Source organism: Onychostoma macrolepis, chromosome 11 (assembly GCF_012432095.1).
Source record: "Onychostoma macrolepis isolate SWU-2019 chromosome 11, ASM1243209v1, whole genome shotgun sequence".
NCBI lineage: Eukaryota > Metazoa > Chordata > Actinopteri > Cypriniformes > Cyprinidae > Onychostoma > Onychostoma macrolepis.
Genome location: NC_081165.1, coordinates 24,778,422 through 24,804,002, shown reverse-complemented (window position 1 = coordinate 24,804,002; position 25,581 = coordinate 24,778,422). Strand labels below are relative to the sequence as shown.

Sequence of the window (25,581 nt, the reverse complement as noted above, 5' to 3'; positions counted from 1 at the left end):
CAAAATAAAAGCTAGGTTTAACTTGAAGAAACTGTAACAGAAATAATATATTACTTAATGTAATGGACCAATGGTGGTAGTAGTAGTAGTACTACTAATATTATAATATAATATAATATTATTACAACATTATTTTTAAAGGAATATTTACCAGAATTTATTTAGGAGGGGTATGGGGAATCTGAGGGAGCAAAAAAATCTAAATACTGAGAAAATCGCCTTTAAAGTTGTCCAAATGAAGTTCTTAGCAATGCATATTACTAATCAAAAATTAAGTTTTGATATATTTACAGTAGGAAATTTACAAAATATCTTCATGGAACATGATCTTTACTTAATATCCTAATGATTTTTGGCATAAAAGAAAAATTTATAATTTTGACCCATATAATGTATTTTTGGCTATTGCTACAAATATACCCCAGCGACTTAAGACTGGTTTTGTGGTCCAGGGTCACATATTCTCTCTGGTGATGAATGCAAGACCTCTCCAATCATTTCATCTGCTTAAGCTCTGCTCCTTTAGATTGGATGGAGGCAGATCTTAATGTGAGATTCAGATTTCCCCTCATCCAAGCCACAACTGAGGGACAGAACCATGTCCCAACCCTACATTTTTCTTTGTCGATAATCTGTTGCACTCTGATGAACATCACAATATGGAATTAAATATCTGCTGCTTATGTCCATTGTCACAACCTTAAATAAAATGATCCCTAAGATCTGCTTACCCACGTGACGTCTTGGAACTTCTCGCTGAAAATGAACAAAATATAATGTCTTTCACCAACACTTTCAGAAAAGACTAGATTTAATTACAAATATACAGGAAAAGTTTTCATCAGCAAAATCAGAAAAACTAGGCATTTTGTTATGCAAACTAAAATAACAACAGCTGCTTTAAGACAACAGAAACACAGTTGATGTATTTTAATATAATCTATCCAGACTGTGTGATGCCATCGGATTTGGTAGCATCTGTAAGCGCACAATGGATTTCCTCTTCTAGATGACAGCCCTCCAAATTTGTGGTCTCTACTCCATCTACTGGTGAACCTGTGCTGGGCGCCACAGCTGTACTTTCTTCTGATTTAGCCGGCATCTCATCACACTCCTCATTCCGGGAGTCTTTGTCAGACTCCGAGCTTGAGCTGCGTGATTTACTCTTCTTTCTTTTGTGTTTCTTTTTGCCCTTTTTCTTCTTCTTGCTCTTTTTAGAGTGCTTGTGGTGATGTGCATCCATTCGGTCAGAGTTTTCTGGGCTTTGGCTTTCCATCCTTTGACTCTTCCGTTTCACAGACCTGTTTTTTGACACACGTTCTGGACTGTTTGATTCGGATGTCTGTCTTCTCGAGTCTGCTGAAGCACATTCACCTTGCTTTAACCGGTCTCTGCTATGGGATCGGCTCCTGCTCCTTCTGGATTGCTCTCTCTGAGACATTGATCGCTCTGACTTCCTTTTCTCTCTGCTTCTGCTACGACTACACTTTTCCCCATTTCGACTGTGTCTCCCTCTGCTGCGACTCCGCCTCTCTCTGCTGTGACCCCGCCTTTCCCTACTATGACTCCGCCTCTCCTGGCTATGACTCCACCTCTCCCGGCTCAGTCTTCCCCTGTAACTGTACCGCTCGCGGCTGTGGCTCCTTCGATCTGTCCTTCTGCGCTGGGATATGCGCTCAGGACTATTTCCACGTTGGGACCACACTCCATCTCTGCTGCTCAAATGGCGACTAGAAAAGCCTCCACTGCGATCAGGGGACATATGAAGATCACGGTCTGCCTCCCAGAATTCATTATCTGGGTTTCTGAACACATGGAGGAAGTTGCAGTGTTTTCCTTTTGGACATTTACGTCTGTCAAACAGTCCTGCAAACATAAAAACAATAATAAGGGTATATAAAGAACATACATGTATATATAATATAAACAAAGAAAGAATAAAAATAGTGATCGAATGAAAAAACTTCTACTATATAAAGATTGAGAAATATAGTTTATTATTTAGAAACATAAAAAATGTGCAGAGCGGGGGTACGTGAGGACTGGAATTGAGAGCCGCTGATTTAGACTAATGCTTTCCTTACCACATATGGCTGTCTTCCATCTAGTTACTGGGGAGAATTCACATTGCAGTTGTCTTCCAGCATACCAGCGGCCATTAAACATCATGAAAGCTTCTCTACATTGCTCCTCTCTGCAGTCATGTAAACAGAAATATCAAAATAAAATACAACAATTGTAATTTCTCCTCTGCAGCAATGTCTCTAATATAATAATACTGAACTTACGTGTCGTACTGAACGTAAACATTTCCTCTCAAGTGAGGTTCATAGTTGCAGCTCACCTATTAAAATATGGGGAAATAATGATTGTTCATTTAATTTTTGCTTATATATGAGTTTGATTTAATATCAATTTAAACTATCACATTTAATTAATTAAAAAATGAATGTATTTATTTTAATACATTTATTTTTAATTTAATTAAAAAAGATTAAATTATAAAAGTGAAATCATTAATATCATTAAGATGCAATTATTTTGAATCTGAAAATACTGATGTGCAAATCTTGTCGCATCATACTCCAAAAGACTTGAGGCTGTAAAAGGCGCTTCAGCTAAGCACTGAATACTTGAGGGTTTGAATACTTATAAAATGTACTTATTGTTTTTTTAATACATTTACAAAGTTGTGACAGTTGTGTTTTTGCTTTGTCATTGTGGTGTGTGGAGATTGATGTGGAAAAAAAAAAAAGAAGTAATTTAACATAAAACGTGAAATAAATGAAGGGGTATGAATTCTTTCGCAAGGTACTATATATATATATATATATATATATATAATAAAATAGAAGTATTGGGACAGTAATGACAATATTGCTCTGTTTGCTGTGGAGTCAAGAAATCTGTAAATATGATTAAAAGATATTATATTTTATTTCAGTTGTTGTTTATTTTATTTCAAGTAGAAACATTTTAGTTTCACTTTTAGTTAACAATAATAACCCTGATTTAAACATTAAATTACATTAAACATTTTATTTTAATTGATTGTTTCTATTATGTTGATGATTTTTAGGTTTTTAATTTTAGTTACCTTGAACTGCACCACCCTCCCTGCGTTCTTGAGCTCTGGCAGAGCGTCTTCATAGAAATCCAGGAACTGCTGGTGCATTTCCTCCTCGCTGTACTCAAGACTGGCATCAGTGTCATAGTCATCACGTCTGCTTTGCTCCATCCCGAAGGTCACAAACATCCCCCTCACCATCAGAGTGGTGCTGGATGTTGGGTGGTCATGCTTTCGGGAGCACCTGTTCAAAAAAATCATCATTAAAATCTAAAACCTGACCAGAAATTTAATTTTGACTGTCAAAACCAAACTGCTTGAAAACATCAGCTTAATAAATACATACCGGTCTCCAAACCTACAAGCGCCCGTTTTAAGGAAGAACGGGCAGTTTGCCTTGTCCTTTTCTGTTCCATAATCCTTTGGGGCATCAGGATTTTTCCAAGCACCACCATTTCCCAGCTTAATGCAACAAAATAAAGGAGACTTTTCATGATTTTAACGAACTGCATTTTCTAACTTAAATTTGACATGGAAAGCAAGATGTTACCTGACTCTCTGCTTGATCCAGCATTTTCTGAACAGCTTCCTATAAATGGTGCAAACATACACAGTATGGCGGGTGAAAGTCTGTGGTGTGCAAGCACATATCTGTTAAAATTGGTTAAGACAATCTGTCAGATCATTTGTACATTATAGACTAAAGTTATCGGTAATTTGTAATTCAAATCTTTACAGCAGGGGTTCTCAAATTTTTTGGGGCCTTACAGCTGAGAAATTTTCCTAGGACACCCTCATAATTATAACAGTCATTAAGCACATGCATGGTTAAATTAAACTGTAGTAATCAAAAAGCACATCTAATTAATTAAAAGCATAAATTTATACGATTTAACAATTTTCTGAAAGTTTAATAAAAATCGTATATTTAGGGCCCTGTGAAATTTACTTTTTTCTAAAAAAAATAAAGAAAAAGTAAAGATTAAATAAAATCTGTTTTATTGTTCTCAAATTCAGTGTTTTCAGTTCATTTTAATGGTTTAATTAAATTTTTATAAATTTTTAACTTAATATTACAATAATATGAAATGTTTTTATTTTATTTTAATTATTTATTTATGCAATTGCCTGTTTTAATATTTCTGGATTTGTGATAAAGTATAAAGTTCTTAAAAACTATGGCATTAACAAATTAATCTTTTAAAATGTAACAATTCCAAATTCCTAATTGTAAAGTGATGCACAACATGGGTTTACTGTTAAAATTAAAACACAAAAGAAACAATATTGTGATTATTCATTTAAAAGTTGTAACGATTGAGAATCCCTGGTTTACTGCACATAATAATTGTTCTCTATTGTAGCATCAACAAGCAACATTATCACTATACACCCAAGTGACATGAAAAGATACATGTTCTTCATTGGAAGTGGACACTTGCTGCATTAATCATTTTTGTGTATCTTAGTTAAGGAAATGAAGACGCAATATTCTGCTAAACAAACAAAATCACACACTGTACACATGAAACACAGACTTATGGCACATGGTGTGTATGTAAAACCATGACTGACAAACTGGAAGCCTTTAAAGGCTGATTTGTCTCAGGTAGCATGAGATGTTTTGATATATGATGTTGGTATAAGGTGTAAGAGCATTAGAGGATATATGTAGACATCTGCATCTTTATCCTCCCAGTGCAGGGATCACCTCTCTCTCTCTCTTCTTCTGCTCCTTCTGCTCGCGCTCCTCTTTTTCTTTCCTTTGCTGCTCCTCCCATTCCTCTCTGATCCTCCTCTGTGGTTACAGAAGGACAGAAAAGCAGATATTGGAGCATTATATGTATATCTAAATTGAGATTCATCCAGGTCATTGCAGAACTTCATGGATTTAATGTGACATATTTAATTTCACAGATTGCTCACCTCTTCTTCCTCCTTTTTCTTTTGTGCCACCTCTTCTCTCTCCCTCTTCAGGCTGAATTCTTCCTGTGCAATCTTTTCTCTCTCCAGCCATTCCTGGTGCAATCGCTCACTAGATTGTAAAACAGTGTGACAAATTTGCAGTTTGTCCAGTTAATAATAATTTGTCCTATTGATAATAGCTTATCATACTGAACTTTAAAAGGACAAACCTCTGCTCATCAGCCATCTGTTCTTCCTCATCTTCAGTTTGGTGCTCCTCATTTTGTGAATGATCAAGAGCTGAAAAAGATGTGTTTATCTAATATGACAGCTATAGATACAAATATACATACAGATATGCATGGCATGTAGGTATGTATGTGCATATATATATATATATATATATATCCAAACACACAGATAATATATATATTAGTCAACATTTGAAGTGGATCAAAACCTTTCATCAAAGTTGTCCTAAAACAAAAACAACACCCGTTCTTGCCTTAAGACAACTTTTATGAAGTTTTTGATCCACTTCAAATGTTGACTACTAATATATATATATATATATATATATATATATATATGTATGTATGTATATGTGTGTGTGTAAGCAGTAAGCAGATTGTAACATACATAACATAAAATAAATTGTGTAAATACAGTGTAATTATAATGAAATTACAAATTATTATAAGTTACCTCACCTGCTTCTCTTAATTTAGCAATAGCTTGTCGTTTCCTTTTCCTTCTCTCTCGTTTAAGAATAGTTCGTCGTTGTTTTTGACTAAAAAAGACATTAAATAAAGAGTGATTAATAAATAGCAAAGATTTTTTGTAAATGTTTGCATATTGGTTTGTACACCGCTACAGAATAACACCATCACACAACACCTGAGCACAACAGAAGCAGTTTCACACTCATCCAACCGACTCTGAGAGTCCTGCGGCTCTGGCGGGTCCGTCTGAAACGAGCAACAGTTATTGTCCGTCATTTTAAAACATTATTTACACATTTCGCCGGTAGACAATAACGTCAAAACTCTCAATAAAGGCAGCAGCACATTTCACACCAATCATACAACGCGCGCGCAAAGATGACGTCACATTTAATGTCGTAAAGCTTGTGACTGCGCATGCTCAGAGCAGCATGAGGAAGTCAATTTCACTTTAGCGAATCGGTTCATTTGGACGGCTCGTTTCAATGAACTACTTCCTCTGTAAAACTATAAAATAAACCTGTTCATCTGAAACATTCACTGTGTTCTTTATTATTCTTTCATCATTGTTCACTGTTGTTCCCTGTATTAATAATTATGATGATGATGATAATAATTATAAATTACAGTTTTCCTGCTAAACAATGCCATCTGTTTTTTTTTTTTCTAAGACAAATTGTACAAACAAGAGCACATATGATTATTCTTGACAGGGGTATATAAAAATGCAACAACAACAAAAAACCTTAGATATTAGACATATCAGTTTGACCGATTCATAAAAAGAGTCGGTTCAGTAGCACGACTCGATTTTTGAATCGGACGGTTGCGTAGCGTCGCGTGTTTAGTGGGATGCGCGAGCTGGTGCTGCAAGAGACGTGAGCGTAAAACCCTGCAAAGCTGTTTTTTCTGCTTTTTGGCTGTAAACCCATAGTTTATTAAGTGGCTACCCCGCAGAAAAGCACGCCAAAATGGCAGACAAAGAAGGTAAAGTTTTTGCGTAGTGAATTTCGTGCAGTATTTTTTGTTTTGGCAGAGTTTGTTAGCTTTAGCCTAAAGTGCTAATAGATTTGACCCACATATTGACATGAGAATGAATGAGTGTCCCATTCTGAGCCAGTTTTTATCAAATACTCGCGGTTCACTTAAATTAAAACTACTGGCGTTATTAAATTATTCTACTGACTGGAATAAAGGTTTTCTCAAAGCAGAACGCAATTTTGTTGTTCTCGACTTCCCTCCATCATTCATATGTTGCGCTGTAATTACTAGTTGGGGAACTTGATCGTGTTACACTTCAGTTTCTGCTCATTTATATGAAAACACAACTTTTTTACTGCTCAATGAGCTCCCGCAATGCAAATTGTGTTCAATTGGATGCATTTGGCCTGAATTTACCCACTTGTTTTCTCTTCTTAGTGTACGATGATGCTGTGGAGGAGAGAGTAATAAATGAGGAATACAAGATCTGGAAGAAAAACACACCATTCCTGTATGATCTAGTCATGACACATGCGCTTGAGTGGCCAAGTTTGACGGTGCAGTGGCTTCCTGATGTAAACAGGTAATCCAGTAACTAACCTTTCCACCTTCTGAAACACATGACTAGGACTCTGCGGTTTATTGTGTATCATTGTGCAGGCCTGAGGGAAAGGATTACGTGGTTCATCGGCTGGTGTTGGGCACACACACTTCGGATGAGCAGAACCACTTGGTTATTGCAAGTGTTCAGATCCCTAATGACGATGCTCAGTTTGACGCGTCCCACTACGACAGTGAGAAAGGAGGTAAGAGCTGAATAGATGATAATTCTTGTTCATGTTGAGGCTATTATACTAAAATTGATTTTATGTATTTGTTTCTTCAGCAGGTATGATCGGGGACGTTGGGGGAAACACAGATTGACTTTATGAATGAGAAGGAATCGTTTCACAAATATGATGCATTTTCGACAACCTCATGCATGTGGACTGGATCATGTTTATGCTTATATTTAGATCAGGGGTGTCAAACTCAATTCCTGGAGGGCCCACAGCCCTGCAGAGTTTAGCTCCAACCCTAATTAAACACACCTGATCCAGCTAATCACGTCCTTCAGGCTCAAAAAACTACATGCCCTGCGTCCCAATGTGCATACTATCCACCCTATCTGCCCTAAATAGTATTGAAAATTACTAATATCACAAAGAATTTAGGATGGATAGTATGCACATTGGGACGCAGGCATGGTTTGTGCGTTTGAGCAGGGTTGGAACTAAACTCTGCAGGGCTGCGGCCCTCCAGCAACTGAGTTTGACACCTCTGATTTAGATGGATGTTAATGCGATAGTCCAGTTAAAAAGGAAAAAATCATGAAATCCCCAAAAAAAAAAAAAATCACAATTTACTCACCATCATGTCATTCCAAAGCTTTGAAAATACAAACTAATATTTTTTTTGCATACATGCATCCAATATTTTTAAGCTTCAAAAAGTTCATAAGGACATAATAAAATTAATCCATATAAACAAAAAGCAAGCACAGTTCAGCTTCCGTTGACTGTGTTTGATGTTCTTTATGTACATTGATCAGTGTTTATATGTGAATAAAAGCCTATATTATATTTGTTTATCATATAAAACACTTTTCTCCTCAGAAGACTTGGATTAAACATCTTAATTCATATGGATTATTTATTAACATTTTGGTGAAAAAAAAAAAAAAAAAAACTTTTGAGTGGAGGGACAAGTTTTTCAGGTTTCATGAAAAATGGCTTTGAAGCCAGATGTAACAGTGTTTCATTTTTTTTTTTTTTTTTTTTTTTTGAATGATACAAACTGATGATTTCATAAAGTTGAAGTGGGACAGAGATCAGACGTTGGACATTACTAATGGTTGTATTCTTCCCAGAGTTTGGAGGGTTTGGGTCTGTGAGCGGAAAGATCGAGATTGAAATTAAGATCAACCATGAAGGAGAAGTGAACAGAGCCAGATACATGCCACAAAACCCCTGCATCATCGCCACCAAGACCCCCACTTCTGACGTCCTGGTGTTTGACTACACTAAACACCCATCCAAGCCAGGTCAGTGGGTCTCAGTCACTAATAAATTGTATGTATTATTTTGAACTTCTACGCACAGAAGAAATTGCCACATAAAAAGGTTCTCAGCCTTGTTCTAGTGTTAGTGAATTTGAATGACCAAGTGTGCAAGCTTATTCATTTGAATAAAGCAAGCCCAAACCATCTCCTTATACAGGCTTTCTGCACAACCTTTCCTTTACAGCTCTCCGTCACTCTCAGAAAACACATGACACCCTCTAAAGATGCGCTCTAGTCTGAAAGATGCAAGATCCTTGGCAAGCTTGCCGTCCTCAAAACCAGTTCAGACACATTAAACACCTTTCATACAGACCTTTTATTAGCCAACTGTACATGCACATATCTGCGTATTTATGCAGAGTAACCACTTAGTGCGCACTATAACACAGCTTTTATCACTGTATATGGTGAAATGTATTTAAGATGAAATATCGAAGTATATTTAACAAGATTCTTAGGCCACCCACAGACTGTCATTTTTATGTACATGTGGTTTCATTTGTTCCTATTTTTTTGTTTTTTTGTTGTAAATTTAGGAGAAATGTCGTTGGTGAATGATTTGTTCTTGAAAACGTTCAGAGATTTTATGCCACAATTCATGCATACACACTCTTAAGCCCTGTTCACACCAAGAACGATAACTACTATAAAGATAACGATATTAGCGTCCATACCAGCGAAGGATATCGTCTGTTTATTCTAAGCGCATGCGCGTCTGCCGCTTTAAATTCTCGAGCTCCTTATAGCAGGATGGATTATGATTGGATGTCAATGTTTGTATCGTTTATCAGCTGGAAAAAATTGCTCTGAAAGTGATTCCAATGATATAGTTTCTCTGTGCCTTTATCGTTATAGTTGTGGTGTGGACTCTGCTATTCTTTAATACTGAGAACGATTTTAGAACTATATCTTTATCGTTATATTTACAGTTGTCATCCTTGGTGTGAACGGGCCTTTAGTGAATGAAACCCAGTGTTTTTCAGTTTATCCAAAGAAGCCATGTAAATTATGCAACAAGTGATTATTTTAAAATGAATTAATCTGATTGTCTGATTAATTTGATTTAAAAATATAAATTTTCGTCTCTATATACAGAATTATTAGGCAAGTTGATATTCTGGTCATATTTTTTTTCTGGTCATATCAGATAAGTTGTGAGTGACTCTTGAAGGACGTGAAGGATGTGATGCTGGTCCTTCAAGAGTCACTCTCAACTTATCTGTCCATAAAGCCTATACAAAATCAGTCTTCATGTATTTCACAACACTTCAGCATGTTATTCTTATTAAGTGAGGGCCATTTTAAAGAATTTTTTACCCAAGCAAGGTCTCTGAGAACCTGACAACTTGTAGTTCTGGAGACTCCAGGAAGGTTGCAGTTCTGGAAAATGATGGTGCTGGAGACTAAATGGTTCCTGATGGTTTCTCACCTAATTCTTCACCTTAATTCTTAATTCTTTTGCAGTTAACATGTGTCTGACCTTGCTGACCCAATGAGCATTTCGCTGCCCAATGGTCATGCCTTAACTTTGCTAATTCTATTATTGCATTAGTATTGCATCCTTCTCATGGGCATTTAATAATTTTTTTAACTTTTATTCTTGAGTTCAATCTCTTTTTTGACTAATTTTATCTGTAAAGGAAAACCTGCCTAATAATTCTTCATCCTTCATGGACAATTATATATCACTTATAAATTATTAAATACAAAATCAATAGTAGTTATTGAGATTGATGTGGTTTGGAATTGGTAAAATGTTCTTGGAAAAAAAATATGACCAGAATATCAACTTGCCTAATAATTCTGCACACAGTGTATTTTTTAAAAAGTAAACTGTTATTGTGCTTCTGCACAATGTTGTCCTCCAAAAAATGTGCAAATTGAAGGCTATGAAAACAAATATAGTGAATCTATGTGGACTGTGCCATATATTGCGTAAAAGGGTTTAAATAAATGCATTACAATCTAAAACCTGCTCAAAGTAGTAAATAAAAACAAAAGCTAAGTCTGAAGCTCAGTGGAGATTCAACACATAAGCTCACTCTCAGGCCTTTGGTATTTTTCAGATGTGTTTTGTCCATAGTATTGCATTTAAAACTCTGACATGTGTGGCGGTTGTTTTCCATACACAGCATACAGATGCGATTTTGACAGTCAGATTTGTTGCAGCCCTATATTAAATCATGCATGAAGATGCTCGCTTTGAATAATAATTGTAAATTGTCTATTTGCAGACCCCAGTGGAGAGTGTAGTCCAGACCTGAGACTGCGGGGGCATCAGAAGGAGGGATACGGTTTATCCTGGAACTCCAACCTGAGTGGAAATTTGCTTAGTGCATCGGACGACCATGTGAGTGAGCTCTATTCAAAGCAGTGTTATTTTAGGATCTCTGAAATTCTGTTATAGTGTTTTTGTTTTTTTTGTCATTTTTATTAGTTTTTTTAGCTATAGTATAAAATAAACTAATTGAAAATGATAAATGTTGCTAACTAGCTGAAATAAAATATACATTTTATTTCACTTAACATTTATTTCAAGTAATAAAAATGTTTTTTTTTTGTTAGCAATAATAAGACTTTGTACTTGTATGTTGTAAGATCACGCATTGTTGTTCAACTTTAGACGATCTGTCTATGGGACATCAGTGCTGTTCCAAAGGAGGGAAAGATAGTAGATGCCAAGACCATCTTCACAGGGCACACAGCTGTGGTGGAGGACGTGTCCTGGCACCTTCTACATGAATCGCTGTTCGGCTCTGTGGCTGATGACCAGAAACTCATGATGTGAGTAAGCTGTGCAGTTAAACGGTTAATCATAATTATCAATCATGATTAGTCGAGTACTTTTTTTCATCAGAATTATTGCACTTTCACATTAGCACAATTCAAGAGAACGTCAACATGCTCATTTGCTCACAGATTTAGTCGCAGCAAACAGCGCAAGCGGCCACATGAAAGAAAATAGACTGGCTGTATTACACTTGAGCAGAATATCTCAGTAGAGACTCCAGCTTACATGTTTGCCAGTGGTTTCAGCTCATTAGCACTTTTTATATAATGTGGAGAGGCCATGTGTGCATGGGTGCCAGGTTATGACAGACAATCTTGTTTAATAAATTGAGAGAAGCAGATATGGACTAAGATGGATTACACAATGAAATGTCTGTCTACTACAGCTGGGACACTCGATCCAATAACACCTCAAAGCCTAGTCATTCTGTGGACGCCCACACGGCTGAAGTCAACTGCCTGTCCTTCAACCCCTACAGCGAGTTCATACTGGCCACTGGCTCAGCAGACAAGGTCCGTGATCTGCATAATCACACACGCACACATCTGTGAGAAGTTTTGATTTGGAGATCCTTCCCCATGTGGAAGAGAACCCCTAAAACCCAAAGTATGTTTCAGTTTTGACGCTGACTGGTTTGATGTGTTTGTTTGTGGCTGTAGACTGTTGCATTGTGGGATCTGCGTAACCTGAAGCTGAAGCTTCACTCTTTTGAGTCACACAAGGATGAAATCTTCCAGGTAACACTCAAGATTCTGTTACAATGTAACAATATTTAATCCAAGAAAAATGTAAACAGATTATTGCAATAATAATGTTGATGCTCTTGACAGGTCCAGTGGTCTCCCCATAACGAGACCATCCTGGCTTCCAGTGGCACAGACAGACGCCTCAATGTTTGGGATCTAAGGTAGAACTTTATTACTCTCTCTATTCTGTTGATTTTTATTCTTGAAAATTGACTTTTTTCTATCTTAATGCACATTCCAAATGTTAATGTGAACATCTAACTATATTTAGATCCACGGATGCCTTAAACATATATTGATTGCATTGTTACATGTGTGTCCTCTAGTAAAATCGGAGAAGAGCAGTCTGCGGAGGATGCAGAGGACGGGCCACCTGAGCTGCTGGTGAGTAAAGAAGGACTTGCTGAAAAAAATCTGACAGATAGAGCTATAGAGTCTTGATAACTATTTCAATACCAAAGCAAGAGCATGCTAAGGTTGCAGTATTTTATTTAAAAGTTTAAATGTTAATATGACAATTAATATGTGAATTGATTCATTTTTTTGTTTGAAAGAGGACTTTTATGTTCACCAAGGCTGCATTTATTTAATCAAAATATATTATATTATTTCAATTTAAAATAAGTGTTTTCTATTGTAATAGACCTATATTTTAAAATGTAATTTATTCCTTTGATGCAAAGCTGAATTTTCAGCATAATTACTCCAGTCTTCAGAGTCACATGATCCTTCAGAAATCACTCTAATATGCTGATTTGCTGCTCAAGAAACTTTAAAAAAAAAATTGTCAATGTTGAAAACCATTTTGCTGCTTCATATTTTTGTAAATTTGTAGTACAGTTTTTACAAGGAATTCTTTGAATAGCAAGTTTAAAAGAACAGCATTTATTTAAAACAAAATTATCTTTTGTAACACTATAAATGTCACTTTTGATCAATTCAGTGTGTCCTCGCTGAATAAAAGTATTAATGTCTTTCAACTGATCCTGTAGATCCCTTTTTTAAATTTTTTTTTTTTTTTATATATATTATATTATATATATATATATATATATTAAGCTTGGTACCAAAGTCCCAGTGCTTAACATCCATACTGATATTTTTGGCATGTCAGTAAAAAAACAAACAAAAAAAAAGCATCTAATGTAAGGACATTTTGATTGTTTTGGCAGTTCATTCATGGTGGGCACACAGCTAAGATCTCTGATTTCTCCTGGAACCCAAATGAACCTTGGGTAATCTGTTCTGTGTCAGAGGACAACATTATGCAAGTATGGCAGATGGTAAGTTCAGCGAAAACATTAAAGATTTACCTTCCTTTGATAATGAAAGTCACTAATAAAGTGTTTTGATTTGTAGTGTTTGATCAATTTTGATATTAGGACTTCTTATTAATGTCATAATCTCAGACTAAACATCTCTTGTCTAGGCTGAGAACATCTACAATGATGAAGAGCCAGACACCCCTGCGTCAGAGCTGGAAGGGCAGGCGTCGTAACTGATCTCATTAAATATCTACAACCCTTTCATGAATTCCTACTCCTCAGCTTTTGCTTTGCAGTATTATTCAGTAAATTCCATACTCTTACTTCCTTCTCCATACATACCAGATACTTTATCCATCACAGCGTCCTTCTGTAGACACTTTTCTAAAAGGTTCACCCCTCATTCATTGCGGTAGAGAAGTTTGGCCTCAGATGGTTTGGAGAAAGACTGCACCACTTGTTCAATCACTTCTGAGAAGTTACGGCCTGGTGTGGCTTATCACAGTTTTAGTTTTTGTGCATAAAAATGTCAATTTGCAATAAATCTTTTGTAATAACTTTTAAAATGATTTTGTAATCCTAAATTGTTGATAACTCCCTGTACTTCACTTGTGAAAATAAAGTACAGATCAACTGTTAGATATTTTCTGTTTCTCTTATAGCATATATTAAAATCAGTTTTAAAAGTTCATTAAATAGTACTTCATATTAGTAATGCACTGAAAATTAAAATTGTAAACCAAAAATTCAAGATGCACTTGGCAGAAAACTGAAAAAAAAAAAAAAAATGGTATTAAATAATCCAATTTATTAAATAATCAACACTAAAATAAAAACATGTAGGCAGTTTTGTCAACTTTTTAATAACAGAATTGGTGCTACAATTTAGTGTTGAAATATGGAGATTTAAACGGTGCCTGTAACGGGAAAAACTTGACATTTATTTAAACATACATTAAATAATGAAGGAATACATGATGTTATGTGACATTGTTTACAAGCTGTTTTATTGACGTCTTTCCACGGGTCAAACACTCGTGGAGCGATTACATGAGACATAATACATTTCAGTAAGTTGTTCGGTTTCTTTCAACATACATTCTGATGTTCATTCCTGTTTATTTCTTGCTATAACTAGTAGTAAGAGGACAAGATAAAAGGTTGCACACTACAGTGTGCACACTACGGCTGATACACTACAGTGATCAGTGATACCAGATTAAAGAGTGGCAAAACTAGTCTTATTGTTTGTATTTCATAAAATTGAAAGCTGAGAATTCGTTTCATATTGAAAGTAAAGCACAAAGCTTATTGTGATTATGGATGAAGGCACTACAAAATAATGTTAAGTTAACGCATCAACAGAAAACTTCACAGACTAAAAGATTTATTGTGAGATTTAAGAATCCATATCAGTATCAATTAAAAACAAGAAATCGACATGTTGAGTGTTGAATACATGTTGAGTTTGCCTGATTATCCACGTTGTCTCTAAGAAATAGATGCAGTGAAAATGATCACAATGATTTTCAGCCCTCCAAAAAATATTCAGCTACATCACTACATTTTGTATCTGGAGATGTGAAGACAGTGAAACAACGTACAACACAGTAAGGAAAATTCTACAAAATGTTTTTATTGAAAAGCAAGACAGAACTACAAGAGCATTGTACAATCTCAGAGGGGTCATGGGCTAAGCTGGGGGAGAAAGAAAAGCTCTCTTGAGCATCTTTCACAGTATGTCTTACCTAAAGAGGTAGATTTCTTGCATAACCTGAGAATCAAACCGGGGCATTGCCAAAAAAAGCAGTAGCGATACAAATGACAGTACCAACAAATTTAGAATGAACATGACCCCAATTACAGATGTATTTATCAAAATGCGTGCACACAAACTAACTTCTGCAGACATTTGACAGCGAGGTGAAACTGTTATGAAGAAATTCGAGGAAATCAAGTGCTGAGATGTTATAAACATCGTTATTCAAAATTTGGAAAGGAAAAAAAATTAAAAATGATTTTTTTTTTTTTTAGGAAACAAAAAAAAAAAAAGCTGGTGAACATCTACCTTTCCATTCTGTTGAGTTTTACAGTTTGGCAAATTTAAACACATTCAGCCCATGTTTCTAATGAACAGCAAAACCTTGTCCTTCTGCACTTGTCATTACAAAACATGATTAATGTGATTAGTTTTAGTAAAAGTAGATGATCATGTTCAGTGCATGTTAAATGAAAACCTTGGATGGGTTTTGTTGGACTCAGCATTGAGGAATGTACTGGCCAGCGTCAGAGGTTCAGATCAGGACATGAACAGAGCCAGATGTTGTAATGGACCTGAGGCGGCAAGCGTTTCTAGACCCTGTGTCCCTGCAGCGTGATAATGACCAGATCTTAAGGGCTTTGAGGCCGTTTGTTTAGACATGGATTTGGCAGCTTCTACATTCATCAGTTTAGTTCTTGACATAGTTTCACATTAGCAGTATTGAGAATGTTTGCAGCTCTACAGAACATTTTAGCATTGAATTACAGACATTTTATTCTTGTTCATTACAAAGTCCAAAAAAAAAAAAGAAAGAGAAATCACATTCAGCTATCCAGTATCAAATACGTCAAGGCCCCTTTGAAAATATTAGTCAGTTTTGTGTCCAGTTAAAGAGCAAAAATAATGCAACCTGTCCATTTTAGACAGACAAAAAAGAAACTTAATTTTTTTAAAGGAACAGTTCACCTCAAAAATGAAAATTGTCATTTACTCACTTTCATGTTGCTCCAAACCTGTATGACACAAAAGAATGCATTTAAAAATATTTGTCCATGCTATGAAAGTCAAGGAGGTCCAATGTTGTTTTGGACCCCATTAGCTTTCATACAGACAAAAACTATTTGAGATATCTTCTTTTGTGCTCCACAGAAGAAAAAAGACATACAGGTTTGGACCGACATGAGGGTGAGTAAATTGATATATTTAGGTGAAATACAATTTAAAGGAAAAAAAACAAAAACAAATCCAATTAAAACGATAGCTGTCATCAGGACTAATTAACAGCAGCATCAAAACAATAAAGCAAATCAAACGAAGGTCATCTCACCCTAATAGCAAACTTTATGTCCTCCTTATTCAAAAATATTAAGGAGAGTTTATAGTAAATTAGGAAATATGTTCAAATCTTTGTTTTTAATGACAGTCAATATGATTTTGTTAAAAAAGCAGATTGATTTTATAGTTCAATCAGGTTCAGTTATGTAATCCAACAGTTGACTGGCTTGGAAACCCAGATTCAACAAAAACAACTACCCTGTCTCTTAAATAAAAGGGCTTGAGAAGTGAATTTTAATTAAATATAAATGCATGTGGCATTTTTATCATAAGTACTGAGTTTTTTTTCTCTGCTGGTTAAGATGCTTTCGCTTCGTCTGTCATGCAACAAAAAAAGTCCCTCCCATAAAAAGTTCTGTAACTTCAGCGGAGTGAGACTGTTTGACCCTGTCTTAGGATTTCACATAATTGTTGGAGATGTAGCAGCCTTTTTCAAAGTCAAACTAGCCCTTAATCAGATTCCCATTAGAAAACCAGTCCCAGGCGGTGAGGAGTCTTGACCCCTCACCTATTGATAAGACATGTATCTTCCTTTAAAGTCCATTTCAATCAAAGCAACAGAAGCGTCATTTGTCGTGGACCCATCTTGGCTCAGACTCAAAGTGCTAATGAGTAGTTGAGTGTTACTGTATCTCCCTTGTTATTAATGCCCTGTCTCTCAAGGTCATCTAGAGCTGGAATGGCTTGTTGACTATTTACGGTTATTTTAAAATGGCAATATTAAACATTATATGCATCCAAAATGATTTATTCAGATTCTAGAGGTCAGAGCGAAGAGCTACATTTTATTCAAGATAAACGAAAAACGTGCAAGCACAGCACAGCACAGCTGAGCAGAGAATAAGGGGAAGGAAAAAGAAAAAAAACGTACGAAACAAAGCTGTATGGCGGCCATCTTGGACCACATGACCATTTCCTACGAAAATACAATGTGATAGAAAACAGGGAGTAAAAAGTGCTTTCCACAAAGCAGATTACCAACGTATAGAGCAGTTAGCGTCTTCACTAATGTCCTGCTTTTTCCTCACAAATTTGTTTATGATAATTGTTAGACAAAAATATATACCTCCACAAAAAGAAAGGAAAAGAAAGGCCACCAGAAGGCCAGGCTCAGTCGTCAGTGAGTTGTGTGGATGATGTGGTGCCCTCTTCCTCAGGCCGAAGCCCGAGTTTCTCTGTTTGAGGCACCAAACCCTCCATCTCTCCCTCCACCTCTCTCTCCATCTCTGGGTTAAGCCCCTGCGGCTGAGGGTCAGGAGGCCCCGTACCGTCTTCCTCCAGATCTTTCGCTGGGCCCTGAAGGGCCTGGAGTTTTAGGTTCAGGTCGTTGCGTTCTCTCTGGAGGGCCCTGCAAAGCTTCTCCAGACGCTCCAGTTTCCCTTGGAGGGCCTTGTAATTCTTGTCTCGCACCGTTTTCTAAGAGACAAACAAGAACAACAACAACTTGAAAACAGATTGAAATATGAAATATTCAAAAGTTTGAGGTCAGTATGAATTTTTTTTTTTTTTTGAAAGAGCAATACTTTTATTCATGGGATGCATTAAATTGATCAAAAGTTACAGTGAAGACATTTATAATGTTACTTGACCTTTTAAATAAATGCTGTTCTTTTGAACTTCCTTTCCATCAAACAATTCTAAAAAAAATGCCTCACTGTTTGCAAATATTTTCAGCATAATAATAATAATAGTTTCTTGAGCAGCAAATCAGCATATTAGAATGATTTCTGAAGGATCATGTGACACTGAAGACTGGAGTAATGATGCTGAAAATTCATCACAAGAATAAATTACATTTTAAAGTATTATAATAGAACAGTTCTTTTAAAGTGTAATAATTTCACAATATCACTGTTCTTACTGTATTTTTGATCAAATAAATGCACCCTTGGTGATCAGAAGAGACATCTTTCAAAAACATAAAAAACCCTATCCAAATCCCAGACTTTTGAGCAGTAGTGTATATCTGTCTCTAGACCCATCTCTTATTTATAAAAAGCTGAGCTGACTGTACACGCTCACTAAACTTTATTAATGATTAATGTTATGTGCTATAGTTGGGGGAAAAAATTGTTACTTGAAAAAATACATTGACTGAAATAATGTAAAAACCTACTTTAGCTTGTTGCAAAGGCAACATTTCTCATTTTAATGGTTTAAATTGATCTATTAAAATTATTAAAACTAAAACTGAAATAATGTATAGAAACTATATAAACAAAAATACTTAAAAAAAAAAAAAAATTACTAAATCTTTAACAAAATTTTAATGAAAACAGAAAATTTAGTATCTCTGATACTAAAATAACATTGTTGTGACTTCACTTTTGTTATGTAAATGTACATTGCTCTACAACATAAATTCATCACAGTTCTACCCTGAATTTAGAAATAAGAATTTATGCATGCTTTAAAAACACAACTGCTCTAATATTCCTCTCACCTCTTCTGCCATCTGCAGTAGAGTCTGGTTGTTGGTCTCCCATTTGGTCCTCCATAGCGTGGTCTCCTTCTCAAGCTTCTTGATCTTCTTCGTCATCTGATTAGTGTCAGAAAATAAAAATGGATCATAAAAAATAAGCCTTTCCACACAGAGAACTAAAAGATCATATTCGCTCGACTTTGTCTGTCTTTTAAACAATCAGAATTGATCATTTCATTGTCCAAAGGCATTATATTTGGAATTACGTGAAGATGAAAATGTAGAAATACTACAACATTAAAATCCTTACAGATTTATTATTATTTTCATTTTATAATTATTTATGCAAAATGGCATAATTCTTAAATACATAACACATTAAACTTAAATCAATTGTTTTAAATCCTAAAAGTGAATTTCGGCATCACAACATAATGTATAGTAAGAAATAAGCACATAATTTGAGATTTGCTAAAGATTATAATTAAGTGTATTTAAGCAATTTGTCTTTTTACAGTTTAATGTCAAGATGACAAATTCATAAAGTGGAAGTAAAGCCTTTTGTTACATAATTTGTATTTCAAATAAATGCTTTTCTTTTAAACTTTCTATTCATCAAAGAATCGTAAAAAAAATGTATCACAGTTTGCACAGAAATATTAAGCAGCACAACTGTTTACAGCACTGATATGAAGAAATGTTTCTTGAGCAGCATATATCATATTCGAATGATTTCTGAAGGTGACATGGAAGACTGGAGTAACAATGCTGAAAATTCAGCTTTGCATCACAGGAATAAATTACATTTTAAAATGTATTAAAATGGAAATCAGTTATTTAAAATTGTAATAATATTGCTGTATTTTTCATCAAATAAATGGCGCCTTGGTGAGCACGAGAGACTTCCTGCACACTCACTTTCTCCATCTCCTGTCGGAAGGTGGTGAAGACCTCGTTGCTCTTGGCGAGGGTGGTCTGAAACTCCTCAAACTTGTCCATGTACAGAGTGAGCTGCTGCTTTAACTGATGCTCCTGCTCCTTCATCAGCTCACATTTATGTCTGGACTCAGTCGCGTTCTTCAGGAGCTGAACAGAGAACACAGATCAACTTTTCAAATCAGCCTGGCTGCAGAACTGAGTGCCAATGAGCAAAGATGGCAGATTTCAAATCTCATACTTCAGAAAGCAACTTCCATTCCATTGTGATAAATGGGAATGCTTAATCCACATATTATAGATCTGCTTGGTTGCAGGTGCCAATCCTTCAGGATTAGCAACAGGCTCAGAAACAGGATTAGGATTATGACAAGGATACTCACAAACTCTCTTTCTCTTTGCTGTTTCTCCTCCACCTCTCGCATCAGCTCAGCCGTCCTCTGGAGTTTAGCGTCCACCAGCTGCTGTTGCAGTTCCTTGTGTTTGAACACCTTATCGATGTGCTGGGTAAAGATAAATGTCATGTTCACAGTATTCTTCAAGAGCAATTGCATGGAAAATTGCAACATTTCCTTATCAACCTTATTTTTAACTTTTAGCTTGTCGATTTTAACTTTAATGTGTGAGGCTTCCAGTGTCATTCACTTACAATTATTGTAGCTGTACAAAAACAGCGTGTTACGCTGCTGTTATTATAGTTAACTAAAACATTTTCATTACTTGGAATATATATATAAAAAAAGAAAAAAAGTTAACTCAAATAAAATTAATAAAAAAATTATATATAAATATCATTTTTTAATTTTATAAATAGTATTACACTTTAAAGTACCTTTTTTTTATTTTTAGAGATTGTATGTAATCGCAAAGCTGAATTTTCAGCAGCCATTACTCCACTCTACGCTGTAACACGATCCTTCAGAAATAACGAATTGATGAATAGAAAGCTCAATGAACAGTATTTATTTAAAACAAAAATCTTTTGTCACATTACAAATGTCAGTGTAACACATCTTTTGATCAGTGTAATGCACCTTTGCTGAAAAAGAAAAAAATATGAAGCAGCACAACTGTTTTCAACATTGATCATATGAAATGTTTCTTGAGCCGCAAATCAGCATATTATAATAATTTCTGAAGGATCACGTGACACTGAAGTCTGGAGTAATGATGCTGAAAATTCAGCTTTGCGTCACACGGATATATTATATTTTAAAATATATTCCAAATACAACTTATTCCAAACTTTTGACCAGTAGTGTACGTATGCATATCCCTACATAGATATAGTCATGTGATTAGTCATAGCCTAATGGTTTAATTTGAGGTTGCATATTTAAAATGAGCTCAAAATGCAAAATACCCTGCATGCCTGAGGAACACATTTAGAATTAAACAAATAAAATGTAAAACCATGTAATGAAACAGCAGAAATATCCTTGTCTACCATGACTACAAAAATCGTATACAATCTCGACGTTTACAGAGTATACAACAAACTGAATCTCTGCACCTCACAATTCTCTGAGGGCTTGAAGGACTCAACCAGAGCATAACAGGACAGATGCTGCCTCACCTCCTCCCGGAGCTCATACTGCTCGATGAGCTTCTTGAGTTTCTCAGCCAGCTCCACGTTCTCCTGCCGCAGCTTGCTGTTGTGCAAATTGTGCTGCTCCATCTGGGCCTCAATCTCGTTGAGTGTCATCTGGAAGTGCAGCGTCGCCTCCTTGCGCTGCTCTTCGTACTCCCTGGACCTCTGAGCATTCTCCTCCTGCCATCACAACAGTTATCTGGTTAAACTAAGGCCAATACGAATCTTCAAATCAAATCCCGGATATGCATGAGTTCCGGTGGCTTTACCTTTAAAGTCTTGTTATGGCGCTGAAGTTCCCTGCAAAGACTCTCCAGTTTGCTGCGTGCCAGGACGGCCTTGCTGTGCTCGCTCTGCAGGTGGATCTTCTCTTTAAGCACCTGGTTCTGCTTCTTCTGCAACACCTTCACCTGCTTTTGCATGCTGCGACTCTCCTCCAGCTGTCCCAGGAAGAATTACACATTAGTATTTAGTGATGCACTGAAATATCTGTAGCTGGAATAACAAAAAATAAATACATTTTTGGTTTCGGAGGGCCAAAATCATAGACCAAAACTAGGGTTTGCACAATAATAGTTAAACAATTATTGTAATTAATTTTCATTTAATTGTATTTTTTTTTTACATTTCATTAAAATTACTGCACTTTCACATAAGCACAAATCAAAAGAACTTCAACTCACATACTTTGCTTGCAGATTTAGTCGCAGAAAACCATGCAAGTGAAAACAAACCGGCTGTATTACTCCTATTTGTGAAGAATATCTCAATAGAGATCGCTAAACTCCAACTTATATGTTTTTCAGCTCATCAGCAACCGCGACCATGAAAGTTTGTGGAGGCTTGTTAACAATGCAAAATAACGAAAATGCCAAATTACAATGAAACATTTTCTGGATGAATAATGGAGGGCAAATATCACGGATGATTATGCTAAATAAATAAAGAGAAGCAGAATTCATGATCACGATTAAAATGTGATTCATCATGCAGCTCCAACTGAAACAGTGACATTTAATTAACACTTGGGTAAACCTTAGCAAAGCGGAGCAAAAATCATGCTACAAGAGAGATGTCAAATTATTTCAACTGAAATTTCGAGAGGCAGTTTGTTACTGAAGAAATTTTCTGATGTAAACACTGATCATTACAGTATACGCCACAAACTTATAAATGTATGAATTCATTCAAATATTTATTCAAGCATACTTACATTTCCTGATATATATATATTGGCTGGCTATATTGTTCACTTAGAAATTATGCACCAGATTAATTCATTTCAGTGCATGACTATTAGTATTTCATACCACATGAGTTGTATAATACTTTGTATGGAAAAAGAGTAGCTTGGAGTAAATTCTCCAAATAAATCATACAAGCTTGGATTGCAATTTTTTTGTGAAAGTGGAATATCAATAGTTGTTCAATGTCATTTCTCTAGCCTCAAATACATACCAGGTCTGCATATTTCTTACAAAGGGCAGCGAGTTTTTCTTCTGGGGTGGCTAAAGTATGAAGCGCCTGCATCAGCAACAAAACCTCTTTGCCTACGACAACAAAAGAAGAATTATGCATAGAATAACCTGTTGTTGACAAACAAGTCATCCTATCACAACGTACAAAAAACACAATTAAAAAAAGATAAAGGGATTGTTCTGTTGTTATTTAATTCTGTTGTTATTTACTCACCCTCAAACTTGATTCTAGGGCTGTGCAAATAATCGAATGCGTCGATGATCATGCGCATCTAGTCAGTGAAGCCAGTTCTGTGATTAGTAGTAAACCTCCTTCACGTGCTTTCAGATGGAGCGGCATTTACTACACAGAGCCGTAGTTCACTGACAAGCTACGCAATATCGCGTTCATAATGAATCGCATTCGATTTTTAACACGATATTGCATAGCCCTACTTGATTCCTAAACCAAACAGTTGTTGGTCCCCACTGACTTCCATAGTATGGAAGAAAATACTATGGAAGTCAATGGGTTCCCCACATTCTTCAATATCTTCTTTTGAGTTGAGCAGAAGAATAAACCTCATAAGGTTTAGAACATCTTAAGCGTGAGTAAATGACGACAGAATTGTATTTTTTTGTAGAAAATCTTTTGAATACAGGGCTCTGTTTATTTCTTATATTGAACCCGAAACGTTCCTTGAATGGCGAACACTAACCAAATGCTTTTTGGTCCTTGGTTTTCTCAGCATTAGGGTCCAACTCCACATCGAGGGGGTCAGGGTTAGTATCCTCCCTTCCGGGCGTCTCCCCTCTTTCCTCCTCACTGATCACCAGCCCTGCGAAATCCTCCACATTATCCTGGGATGGGGTCTCCACGTCCGGAGGTGAACTGCTCCCTTCAACGAGTCCTCTGGCTTCTAGACCACAGACCCCGATGATTTCCTCCATGACTTCAGTGCCCTGGTGATGCAAACACAAAAACCGTCAAAGGAGATGAGTTTAAGTTATCCAAGCTGAGTCTGTGTAGTTTTGACATTGACATTGACATTAAACCCTGCATTTAGGTGACATGTATCATAACCAATACAACGACACCTGCTCTAGTTCTAGATATTTACTGCAAACACAGAAAACTCACTATACACGGAAAGACAGAACTGAGCACGTGTTGCAGACAGAGCAGCCCCACGCGAAACAGAGGCTGTGTCTCAAATCCCAGTGAGCTCCCTACCTAGGCAGCATTTTAGGGCACCATACACGGTTAAAATGCTGTCTAGCTTTATTAAACTCACTAAGTTTAGAGCCACAGTGAGAGAATTACATTAAAATTCACACAAGCAAATAAGTGAGAGGGAACGGGTTAAGACATGAACAAATGAGACCACTGAGGCATTTATTCAAAGCACGTGTCAACTAATAACCTGTGCAAAAGTACATGCGTCAGCACTGATCAATTACAGTATACACTACAAATTTATTAGTATGGAATGACTAAAATATTTATCCAAGCATACTTAGTTTTCCTGACAGACTTATAAAACGCAAAGTAATTCTTACGTTTAATCACATGATAAATTAAACCCCCTCATATTGATCAGTTTCCCTGGGTTACAAGTTTAAAGAGGCTATTCATGAAGCATTTCACAGCTCAGATAAAATAATAAGCCCAAAAATCATCTTGTCGTGAAGTCGGTAAAGTGATAAAGCAGTAAACCTCAGGCTAACTCGCTAACTCCGCATTCAACATACACGACGTAACGCTTTTATTATCTTAAATCTATTTCAAAATCCTTACCCTCACTTTTATGTCAGCGCTAGAAACAAAACACGTCGCGGTTGTAGATCCCGATGTTTAGCTTTGATATCTGGATAACGAGAGTTGAAAGTGCTCTTATTAAGTTGGTTAACGTTAGCGGGCTAAAGCTACTTCCTTCGTAAATAACACGTCTTTACGGCGACAGGTTCCCTTCGTGGGTGTATAACAAGTCGTCCGTGGCGTTAGATGTGCTAATGATGTTATATTTCAAAGAAATGTTCAACAGTGAGCAGGTTGAGGTACAGTACCTGTGTGTTTTCAGTGTTTTCGAGCCTGGCGTCTGAGCGCGTCGCCATGTTGTGACGAAACACTGAGAAGTGAAAATAGAGGCAAGACTGGACGAACGCAAATAAAACTCAAGTCAAACATATTTATTATATATTCAAACGATTTGTAATTTTAATGTTTAAATATAAGAATTTACTATTTCTGCTTTTAATTAAATTGTCATTTTATTTCGACGTGCTTTAGGATGAAATCGCACACCTGGGCTCACGCGCGCTCATTCTTCAGGTAGCCTTTTATTATGTGTGTATATAAATAAACATTTTTTTTTTTTTTTTACTTTTACATACAGTAAATCGTTACAAAAATGGCATCTTTATTATTATTAACCCTGGGCAGAGCTTTTTAAAATTGAATTTAATGAATTCCGTATTAACTCTGTTCAAATGAGGTCCT

General features: G+C 36.0%; 3 protein-coding genes across 6 annotated transcripts; 1 reads left to right on the top strand and 2 right to left on the bottom strand.

The window, feature by feature from the left end:
• Nucleotides 1–441: 441 nt before the first annotated feature.
• zrsr2 (zinc finger (CCCH type), RNA-binding motif and serine/arginine rich 2) lies at nucleotides 442–6,096 on the bottom strand. The gene is made up of 11 exons (XM_058792540.1): nucleotides 5,870–6,096; nucleotides 5,683–5,762; nucleotides 5,203–5,272; nucleotides 4,994–5,102; nucleotides 4,779–4,865; nucleotides 3,618–3,656; nucleotides 3,414–3,529; nucleotides 3,098–3,311; nucleotides 2,289–2,344; nucleotides 2,085–2,194; nucleotides 442–1,866 (listed from the first exon to the last, which is right to left on the bottom strand). Exons 1-11 carry the CDS (start codon nucleotides 5,968–5,970, stop codon nucleotides 941–943), a joined length of 1,908 nt encoding a protein of 635 aa, XP_058648523.1. The 5' UTR covers nucleotides 5,971–6,096; the 3' UTR covers nucleotides 442–940.
• A 425-nt stretch (nucleotides 6,097–6,521) lies between these two features.
• On the top strand, nucleotides 6,522–16,462 carry rbb4l (retinoblastoma binding protein 4, like). Of its 2 annotated transcripts, none has more exons than XM_058791374.1 (12): nucleotides 6,522–6,681; nucleotides 7,114–7,258; nucleotides 7,336–7,481; nucleotides 8,585–8,758; nucleotides 11,011–11,126; nucleotides 11,400–11,560; nucleotides 11,953–12,079; nucleotides 12,227–12,304; nucleotides 12,398–12,474; nucleotides 12,640–12,697; nucleotides 13,486–13,596; nucleotides 13,743–16,462. In XM_058791374.1, the coding sequence occupies exons 1-12, from the start codon at nucleotides 6,666–6,668 to the stop codon at nucleotides 13,809–13,811; spliced, it is 1,278 nt and encodes a 425-aa protein (XP_058647357.1). In that variant the 5' UTR covers nucleotides 6,522–6,665; the 3' UTR covers nucleotides 13,812–16,462. The 2 variants fall into 2 exon arrangements, with proteins under 2 accessions (XP_058647357.1, XP_058647356.1); XM_058791373.1 differs by having other exon boundaries at nucleotides 8,582–8,758.
• txlng (taxilin gamma) lies at nucleotides 15,194–25,318 on the bottom strand. 3 transcript variants are annotated; one of them, XM_058791370.1, is made up of 9 exons: nucleotides 25,149–25,318; nucleotides 23,801–24,044; nucleotides 23,083–23,174; nucleotides 21,894–22,064; nucleotides 21,610–21,804; nucleotides 20,417–20,536; nucleotides 20,016–20,183; nucleotides 19,119–19,214; nucleotides 15,194–18,091 (listed from the first exon to the last, which is right to left on the bottom strand). In XM_058791370.1, exons 1-9 carry the CDS (start codon nucleotides 25,194–25,196, stop codon nucleotides 17,786–17,788), a joined length of 1,440 nt encoding a protein of 479 aa, XP_058647353.1. In that variant the 5' UTR covers nucleotides 25,197–25,318; the 3' UTR covers nucleotides 15,194–17,785. The 3 variants fall into 3 exon arrangements, with proteins under 3 accessions (XP_058647353.1, XP_058647354.1, XP_058647355.1); XM_058791371.1 differs by lacking the exon at nucleotides 25,149–25,318 and adding an exon at nucleotides 24,880–25,109; XM_058791372.1 differs by lacking the exon at nucleotides 25,149–25,318 and adding an exon at nucleotides 24,223–24,281.
• Between the last annotated feature and the right edge of the window lie 263 nt (nucleotides 25,319–25,581).

Excerpts from the sequence above, each read along its gene's own strand:
- zrsr2 (XM_058792540.1), bottom strand. The coding sequence starts at position 5,970 with ATGACGGACAATAACTGTTGCTCGTTTCAGACGGACCCGCCAGAGCCG. Across the intron at positions 5,763-5,869 it reads ACTGCTTCTGTTGTGCTCAG|TCAAAAACAACGACGAACTA; the intron begins GTGTTGTGTGAT and ends TGTCTTTTTTAG. Across the intron at positions 3,312-3,413 it reads GCTTGTAGGTTTGGAGACCG|GTGCTCCCGAAAGCATGACC; the intron begins GTATGTATTTAT and ends TTTTTTGAACAG.
- txlng (XM_058791370.1), bottom strand. The coding sequence starts at position 25,196 with ATGGCGACGCGCTCAGACGCCAGGCTCGAAAACACTGAAAACACACAG. Across the intron at positions 24,045-25,148 it reads AAAACACTGAAAACACACAG|GGCACTGAAGTCATGGAGGA; the intron begins GTACTGTACCTC and ends TTGCATCACCAG. Across the intron at positions 23,175-23,800 it reads CAAGGACCAAAAAGCATTTG|GCAAAGAGGTTTTGTTGCTG; the intron begins GTTAGTGTTCGC and ends TTGTTGTCGTAG.
- rbb4l (XM_058791373.1), top strand. Across the intron at positions 7,259-7,335 it reads TGGCTTCCTGATGTAAACAG|GCCTGAGGGAAAGGATTACG; the intron begins GTAATCCAGTAA and ends ATCATTGTGCAG. Across the intron at positions 12,080-12,226 it reads CCACTGGCTCAGCAGACAAG|ACTGTTGCATTGTGGGATCT; the intron begins GTCCGTGATCTG and ends TTGTGGCTGTAG.